This window comes from Megalobrama amblycephala, linkage group LG22, assembly GCF_018812025.1.
Source record: "Megalobrama amblycephala isolate DHTTF-2021 linkage group LG22, ASM1881202v1, whole genome shotgun sequence".
Taxonomy (NCBI): domain Eukaryota; kingdom Metazoa; phylum Chordata; class Actinopteri; order Cypriniformes; family Xenocyprididae; genus Megalobrama; species Megalobrama amblycephala.
The window spans coordinates 1,242,399-1,252,195 of NC_063065.1; the positions used below are offsets into that span (position 1 = coordinate 1,242,399).

General features: G+C 37.9%; 1 protein-coding gene across 2 annotated transcripts in view; it reads right to left on the minus strand.

Annotated features, from left to right (window-relative positions):
• kcnh2b (potassium voltage-gated channel, subfamily H (eag-related), member 2b) overlaps nucleotides 1–9,797 on the minus strand; it is a 215,690-nt gene continuing 205,893 nt past the window's right edge. For both annotated transcript variants that reach the window (XM_048174472.1, XM_048174471.1), the window contains exons 12-15: nucleotides 9,279–9,527; nucleotides 8,993–9,182; nucleotides 8,706–8,886; nucleotides 1–5,467 (exon numbers count right to left, since the gene is read on the minus strand). In XM_048174472.1, coding sequence (XP_048030429.1) covers nucleotides 5,276–5,467; nucleotides 8,706–8,886; nucleotides 8,993–9,182; nucleotides 9,279–9,527 — 812 coding nt within the window. In that variant the 3' untranslated portion in view covers nucleotides 1–5,275. The remainder of the gene's footprint in view (nucleotides 5,468–8,705; nucleotides 8,887–8,992; nucleotides 9,183–9,278; nucleotides 9,528–9,797) is intronic.

The following is a 9,797-nucleotide window of genomic DNA, read 5'->3' on the forward strand; positions in this document are numbered from 1 at the left end:
TGTTTTCAAAGAAGTTTATTGAAATAAATATTTCTAAATTTTATAAAGTCAACCGTTTATAATGCTAGCACACAATCTGGACTTTCTGAAGTCTGTCCGATCTCATCAGGTCGTTCCAACACGATTCCAGACATCAGTAATGTAACAGTAGTGTTCAGAGTCACATGTCTATCCTTCCACGCGCTGGAAGAACAATGAATCACTCTCAGGTGAGCAAGAAGTACAGTGCTTCAGTCGACACACATTCTCTAAAACAGCCGCAGCCTCTCGCCGCGGAAGATTCTCAGTGCAGCATGCAGATAAAATGTGCACAATGTTAAATCTGTCTTTATTATATATATATATATATATATATATATATATATATATATATATATATATATAATTGATATACTTACATCATTATTAACAGTTATTCACATGTTTCTTTAAAAAAATGAAAAGAAAAGATCAGTTTTCCTCTAGTTTTTCTTCTTTTTATTTTCTGCATTTCAAAGCATGCCAAGGAAATGCGTTTCTGCATAGTGTCGGCTATAGGGATGCCAAGAATAAAGACTTCCTTATGTACAGCAAAATCGGGAAGGAGAAAAATAGCAATCCAGTGTAAACAAATTACCAAAATAAATTAAAACTCGAGAGATTAAAAAAATATGTACATACAGGATGTCCTTCATGATTCCAAACTGACGTATTGGTAAAACCTGTTTAATAATCACTCTAGTTCACGTGGATTTGGGTGCGTTTGGCCTGTTCTGAGTTATCTGTGTCTAAAGTTGATGGCAGAAATGCCCTTGGCTTCAAATCCCTGTAAATAGACGTAAAGAGAGCAGAGATCCTCTTTAGTGTCGAGAGAGACGGTGTAAAGGCTGCCCACACTACAAGACTGATCAAATCTTATCAGATTTTCAGAATGTGAGAGACTACTAACGTTGCACTTAAAATGGGCCTCGTAACAGACAGAGCCTCCGCTTGTGCTCGAACAATAACCCCACCATCACGCCATACACACACCTGGGGCGGAAATTAATGGGGGCTTAATAAATTAATAAAAATGCTTCCAAAACCCAAGATATGCTTCAAATAAAGTCTCTGAGCACACGAGTCTCCAAAGGCAAAAGCGCTGTTTTCCCGAATATCAGCACATTTGCAAATGTGATACTTATTTTATGCAAGACAAGACACAATATTGTATATTTTTCCTCTCTTTTGCCAATGAAAATAGTTGCAAACATTAGAGTCATTGCACGCCGCAGAGTCTCAGTTTCATTACAGAACGGATCAGCCATTTTGAACGAAACGTTCTAATGAATTACTCGACGACTCACTCATTCTGTTTTGTCCCTGAATGAATCAGCCGTTTTGAATGAATTGTTCTAATGAATAACTCAGTCGTTCTGTTTTGTCCCTGAATGAATCAGCCGTTTTGAATGAATCGTTCTAAAGAATGACTTGATGACTCACTCATTCTGTTTTGTCCTTGAATGAATCAGCCATTTTGAACTAATCGTTCTAATGAATGACTCGAAGACTCGCTTATTCTGTTTTGTCCCTGAACGAATCAGCTGTTTTGAATGAATCGTCCTAATAAATAACTCCCTCGTTCTGTTTTGTCCCTGAATGAATCAGCCGTTTTGAATGAATCGTTCTGAAGAACGACTCGAAGACTCGCTCATTCTGTTTTGTCCTTGAATGAATCAGCCGTTTTGAATGACTCGTTCTAATGAATGACTCGAAGACTTGCTCATTCTGTTTTGTCCCTGAACGAATCAGCTGTTTTAAATGAATCGTTCTAATAAATAACTCCCTCGTTCTGTTTTGTCCCTGAATGAATCAGCTGTTTTGAATGAATTGTTCTAATGAATAACTCACTCGTTCTGTTTTGTCCCTGAATGAATCAGCCATTTTGAATGAATCGTTCTGAAGAACGACTCGAAGACTCGCTCATTCTGTTTTGTCCCTGAATGAATCAGCCGATTTGAACGAATCGTTCTAATGCATGACTCACTCGTTCTTTTTTGTCCCTGAATGAATCAGCCATTTTGAACGAATCATTCTAATGAATGACTCGAAGACTCGCTTATTCTGTTTTGTCCCTGAATGAATCAGCCGTTTTGAAAGAATCGTTTTAATGAATGACTCAGCCGTTTTGAAAGAATCATTTTAATGAATGACTCAACGACTCACTCATTCTGTTTTGTCCCTGAACGAATCAGCCGTTTTGAAAGACTCGTTTTAATGAATGACTCGATGACTCACTCGTTCTGTTTTGTCCCTGAATGAATCAGCCGTTTTGAATGAATCATTCTAATGAATGACTCAGCCGTTTTGAAAGAATCGTTTTAATGAATGACTCAACAACTCACTCATTCTGTTTTGTCCCTGAATGAATCAGCCGTTTTGAATTAATCGTTCTAATGAATGACTTGACGACTCGCTTATTCTGTTTTGTCCCTGAATGAATCAGCCTTTTTGAGCGAATCGTTCTAATGAATGACTCAGCCGTTTGAAAGAATCGTTTTAATGAAAGACTTGACGACTCACTCATTCTGTTTTGTCCCTGAATGAATCAGCCATTTTGAACTAATCGTTTGAGTGAATGATTCAGTGACTTACTTGTTAAGACACTGATTTGGTGCCACCTACTGGTGGTTTTAGTATCACTGAAATGCTGAAATGCTGTTTTTGTTTTCGGTCATGATTTTAACAATAGTTCTGGTTAAAGAGATAGAATAACATTATAAATAGTCTATTAAGAACGAAATATGAGGTAACACTGTAAATATAACAGACATGAAGTAATTGTATGTTTTTGTCTTTTTTCCTCTGGGGTGATAATAGTGATAAGAAAACTGTGATAATAGTGTTTGGACTGCTTTTTAACAGAAAATGTGCAGTGAAAAAAAGAAAAAGGTTCGGATGATATGCTTCCGTTAGCTCGCTTTCTGATTGGATATTGTTTTGTTCAATGTGACAATCTACAGAGTGTGTGCACGTTTGTCCTTGGGGTTCGCCCCACACAACAGGATTTCTGATTGTAAATAATCAATATTTATTATGATTTTAGATTGACGCAGCCCTGGCGTTCTTCTGCGCAGATTCAATGACTCTTAACACAGGAAAATCTGATAAGATCATCTGCAGAACCATCAAGATAATCAGGACTTTTTAGGATTGTCGGAAGGGGAGAATTGGGCTCAAAATCGTCCCGATCATCTTGTAGTGTTTGGGTGCCTTAAAGTGCACAGCGGTACACCGAACATCAAGAGAAACACACGACAGGACACATTATACACACACAAAACCATTTCAGCAGGACCATTATCATCGAAAAGTGGCATCAACATAAACAACGTTGTACATGATAGAACGAAACACAATAATGTTGTATTATAAGCTCCATCTGAACATTAGACAATGAAGCCGTGTTTTGTGAATAAAGCATGCCCAATTTCTCCGCTCACAGTCACCTGACACAGATTAAGAGCAATCCTGGATTACAAACAAACAAACACTGATGAAATTAACTAAAAATAAATGGACTTAATATCAGTTTGATTTCTCAACACAATCTTACAAACAGAAATACTACCGCCATGTGAGGGTGAATCTCACAACACATTTAAAAATTATTTATTTTTTTGACATTAGGGGATTTTTATCCCCCCAAAATTCTTTGAAATGAAATTCAAAACTATTTAAATACAATTAGGGTCTCATTTGTTAACATGCGTTAGCTGATATGAACTTACAATGAGCAATAAATTGAATATATATTTAATATTAATACATTTAAAAATATATAATATTAATAAATTAAATTTATATGTATCCATTATAGCAGTGTTTGTTGCAGCATTACCTGTATTGCCTTTTATTTATGATAATTAAGAAAAAAAATACAGTTATGAATATCTAATGACAAATATCATCCTAAAAATATGCCAATATAATATTTTTTTTATATATATATTGGGGTAAAATTTGTTCTTGACGTGTGAGATTCACCCATATGTGGTGTTAAAAGGACTATACACAGAATTTACAGAGACACTAATAATAATAATAATAATAAAATTAACAACAAATATGTAGATAAATATGTGCAAACTCCTGCATTCATCAAAGTAAAAGGGAATATTGTTATTTAATGCAGTAATGTTTGAACCGTTTTCACACTGACACAGATTCAGATGTTGGATCAGACCGTCCTCACGTTCAGTTCAAATTAAATATTATATTTGGTATCAACAAAACATAAACCACAGAATTCAAGCCAAAAGGCAGAATGATACAATCGTTGTCAGATGCTAAACAAGTTCTCATGCTAATATGCTCTTCCTTCCTCAGAAATGCTTAGAGTAAATACTATAGTAATTTAAATATGATAACGGTAAAGTCTGCTATAAAAAAATGCCTTATATTAAAAGTGTATGTTTATTATCGCATGCTTTATAGCTTATTGTGAAGTTCTTTTTTCGTTGGTCCACGCGTCTAAAACAAAACGCATACATTTGTTTTGAATTAACTCATCAGATTTAAGAGCTCTTAAATGTACCAAATAATAATTAATAATCATGTGACTGTGATCATGATGGAAAATCACTCAATTTTGACATTTGGTCCAAGCCAATCTTCAATATTTGGTTTCAATTTGCGGTGGTTTAAAGGACTCGTATTGCTAAAGCTAATGTGTTCTAACCTCAAAATCACGGAAAACGAACTAACCGAAGCCGAGCAGGACGTGACGCGTGTTGGACTCGTTGCATATTGTTGGTCTCAGTGTCAGACACGTGACTGTGATATGCTTCATCAGTAATGGCAGCCGCCAATCACCACACCCACTGCAATCCAGCCAATCCAGTGTGCTTGGGCGGGGCCCGAGGCTCCGCCTTCTTCATCATTCTTACACAGGAAATGAAGGCAATGACAGACAGACGGACAGAACACATCAGGTTATTATTAGTAGTAGTATTTTCTTCTGTTAGGCCAGCTAACACTAACAAGTTCAACCAGTTCTTCGTTTTGGAAGCGCCGTAGAAGTGAAGATAAAGAGTCTGGAAAATTCAGTGCAAGACATAATGGCTACTTGAAATTAGTAATAATCATTATTATTTGTTTATGGATATCCAATACTGGACGACAGCAGTAAAGACGAGTGAAGTTCATCGCTGCCTTTCATGTAAAACCACCTCCAGTGTGTCTCTGAACCCTCCTCAGTGCAAAACCAGAAGCAGAACCGAGAAGAAACGCCCCGGTGAGACGTCAGAGAGTCTCCCTAGCTCCCGGGGTCGGAGCTGTGTTTCTGTGGTGTCTGTGAACTCGGTGACGTCTGTGGTTCCTGTAGGGAGAAGCGCCGCTGAACGTCCAGGTCCAGCACTCGCCCCGGTCGCGCCCCGAGGCTGGAGGATCCCGTGCGAGGAGCGTCCGCAGGATGGAGCTCTGTGGTGCTGCCGAGAGACTCGCAGGACTGGAGGAGAAAACAGAGGCTGCCGTCACTGCGGTTTCAAACTGTAGTAGAGTTGAAGGGTTAGTTCACCCAGAAATGATATTTCTGTCATTAATTACTCTCCCTCATGTCGTTCCACACCCGTAAGACATTTAGTTCATCTTCAGAACACAAATTAAGATATTTTTGATGAAATCTGAGAGTTTTTTTTTTTTTAATCCTCCATTGAAATTATCACATTTAATGTCCAGAAAAGTAGTAAAAACATTGTTAAAATAGTCAACATGACAACACTGGTTCAACCATAATGTTATGAAGCGACAAGAACAACACAAAAATAATGACTTTATTCAACAATATCTACCCTGTCTTATTGCTATGGCTGATCACATGATCAGCATGATGCATCACGCAGGAGCCGGCCAATAATGAGTCGGCGTTCTGACGTAGAAACTGGATGTAAACAACGTATGAGAATGACACAGAAGAGAAGAGATTGTTGAATAAAGTCGTTATTTTTGTTTTGTTTTTGCGCACAAAAAGTATTCTTGTCTCTTCATAACATTAAGGTTGAACCACTGCAGTCACATGACTGTTTTAACGATGTCTTTAGTTCCTTTCTGGACCTTGAAAGTGTTGATTATATTAAGTCATATACCTCTCGGATTTCATCAAAAATATCTTAATTTGTGTTCTGAAGATGAACGAAGGTCTTACGGGTGTGGAATAATTAATGACAGAAATGTTCATTTTTTTGGATGAACTAACCCTTTAAATATTAAAATCTTTAATGTTTACTAAGATCCTTTTATTATCTATTGAATCCCACAATAAAGCTTAATATATATATATAAAATCATAAAGAAATACAGAAATAAATATTCATAGCTCTCACAGCCTCTCTTTCAAAGTAGATAGGTCCATCATTTTGAGTTAAATGTGTTCAAAATTTGAAAATCTGTGATGGAACTTTAAGGAACGTCACTACCGAAACAGTAAATTTTATGGAATAACACCCAAAAAAACAATGATGTCACTACAGAAACTTCACCACATGTTTCGGTAGTGACATCAGTGTTTTTTTGGGTGTTATTCCATAAAATTGAGTTTTTTTGTGTAAAACTGTTCAGAATTGTGCTAGCTAACCATGTGCTGATTAGCATCTTTGAGCTAGACTTAAAAATATCTAAAATTGTCACTACTGAAACTTCACCACATGTTTCGGTAGTGACATCAGTGTTTTTTTGGGTGTTATTCCATAAAATTTAGTTTTTTTGAGTATAACTGTTCAGAACTGTGTTAGCTAACCATGTGCTGATTAGCATCTTTGAGCTAGACTTAAAAATATCTAAAATTGTCACTACCGAAACTTCACCATGTTTCGGTAATGACATCATTGTTTTGGTAATGACAAAAGGGAACATATAATCGTTCATTTGGGGGAAATAAACAAAATGTTAGTACAGTTATGCAAATCATTAGTATTTTAATGTTTTATTATGCAAATCATTAGTGTTTTAGTATGTCTTTTAAAATCCTGTCATGTGATGTGGTCACTACCAACACATTACTGTCACGACCGAAACATGGGATGTTTTGTCAAAAATAAAGTATATTGAATGATCAACTAAGATGTTATTATAGTGTTTGGTTCAATGTTTATTCAAACTAATGAATCCTTCACTTTGAAATCAGTGTGATAAACTTTATGACTTTTACAAAGAAAGATTGGATTCAAAATACAACAAATCTCATAAATTGCACTTGAAATATTGTTAAAATTGTTATTTCCAAGGTAAATGTAAACAAAATCTTAATAGCTCAATGTGACCCTTCTTATTAAATTATTTATTATTGTGTTTCGGTAGCGACAAATTTGGGGAGATGAAAAATATTCCAAAACTTTCTGAAAATACAATATGAGAATTAACTGTAAATGTGGACCTTTGATATTATACAATTTGCAAACATACAAAATTTGACATTTTTTTCACGACGTTTACAGCGAATGGCCCTTAAAGGGCACCTATTATGCAAAATTCACTTTTACATGGTGTTTGACCATAAATGTGTGTTGGCAGTGTGTGAGCAAAACCACCCTAGAATGAGAAAAATCCACCCAGTGTTTTTTTTACAATCTCAATAATTCATAAGCACTGTCTCAGAACGCCCTGTTCTAAGATTGCTCTCACTGTGACGTAGAATTGCGCTAAGCCCCACCCACGTGGTTTGATTGACAATCTGGTTTTGGCATAGACCCATCCTCCATTGTTTCAACGACAGCCGGTAATGTCTCCTAAGAAACATAAGTGTTCTGTTGTGGGATGTAATAATGAACATAGTAGTTTTCACTTACTTCCGACATCAGAGCCACTGAAAACACAGTGGATGGATTTTATTTACGAAGGAAAGGCGCCACTCAAAATTCCAAAATACGTTTATGTTTGCGCGAATCATTTTTTGACTGACTGTTTTGAGAACGAGGGTCAATTCAAAGCAGGTCTTGCTTCAAAGTTAATCCTCAAGTGTGGATCGTTGCCTACTGTTCGCGATCCAACGTCACCTCCAGAAGAAGTAAGTGTATTTAATGTTTTTTGAGCAAATAGTCATTTCAGTCGATGTCAGCCAATTCAATAACAAATGCGTCTAAAGTTGTTGTCGTCGTCGTAGAATGTCTGTGTATATAATTTAAACCTTGTTGTATAGTGTGTATCCACACGTATATATATATATATATATATTTTAAAGATATTGTATTAAAAACTGTGTATGTTTACTTAGCAAACGTTATCACAGTATTTGTGTTTGTAGTTTCAAAAAATTGCGCGAACGTTATCACAGTGTGTGTGTGTGTGTGTTGCACATCCATAATTGCAAAGGGGACGCGATTAAAACTCTATAAGTACATAAATGTATCAAATAACCATTCAGAGACGTCCTGCTCCATTCTCAATTGTGTTTCTTCTGCCGGAGTCTCTTCATCATCTGGGTCTGATTCCGGTTCAAACATGTACGGCTGAATGCCGTACAAAACAGCGGGTCTCTCACTCTCAGCCATTCTGCTTCTACTTATTGCCATAGGTATGCAAGTTACGCCCTCATCCAAAGGCAGGGCGGGGATATGTATTCACAAATACATTCTGGGGACACCCAAGGCCAATATTACATCTTGTAAAAGGGGCATAATAGGTGCCCTTTAAACATTGTGCTAGTTTGAGCTTATAACCAGCATCATCCCAAATCCTTCATCATGTGTCACCTGTGAGAGAGAAGCCAGTGCCTCGGACTCCAGCGGTGTGACGGGCTGCACGAGTCTCTCGGGGTACATGGACGCCTGCGGCGGGGAAGAAACGGTGCTGTACGCGGGAGGAACCAGCATCATCTGCCTCTGCAGGAGCTGCATGATCGCGCCGATATCCGTCGACATGCGGCTCTCCAGTCTGCACACACACAGGGTATTGAGAAATGCAATTCAGTGCAATACACACAGGCGGCGCTGTTGAGCTATTAATCGAATCAGTTCAGTTCGTAGTAAGTAAGCGAGACCTGTTGAGCTGTTTCTGCAGCAGCTCCAGTCTGCTCTCCATCTGGCTGCGCTGCTGGCGGCTGATGCTGCGCAGGGGGGTGCTGAGATGCGGAGGGGGCGACGGGAGATTGCAGCGGGGCAGCTCCTGATATTGCCTCCCCCGACTCTCGCCCCAAAAGCTGAAGATATTAGACACACCTGAGAAAGCACCTGAGACAGACACGTGCACATTCGGTCATTTTAACAATGTATCGCGATGCATGTTTTAAATTTTATATTGCAAGTTTATTACTGCCGTTCCATCACCTGATAGGGCGTTACATGTGTTTCCTGTTTTCGGATCGCCCTCTCCCTCAGTCACATCCATGAGTGCCGTTGGGGGGGTGGGGCATGTGTGCACAGGCTCCTCCCCCTCATCACCACTGGAGTGAGAGGAAACAGAATTCCGAGGCTCCTCCCATCCCGGTTTGAGTTCGTTCTTGTTACTGGCTGCTTGTTTTCTGCCTCTCCGAATGGGTTTCTGATTCTTCTTGATCTCTCCAGCATCGGCATCATCTGGAGAAATGAACACGGGATGAATATTCATCAACGGAATATGCAAAACAGGTCGAATGTTTGTATATATAGTAGGGTTGGGTATCGATTTCTCGATTTTAATCGATTCTTATTTTTACGAACCTCGAGTCTCGTCTGTTTTCAGTTGATGAATGAGCAGAATATGTAGCTCCTCCCATCCAATAAATCGCAGTAATCTTTGTTACTTTTGATATGAAGCAAAGTCTCAGATTTCAAATGACGTCCATCTTATTATGAGATTCAAAAAAT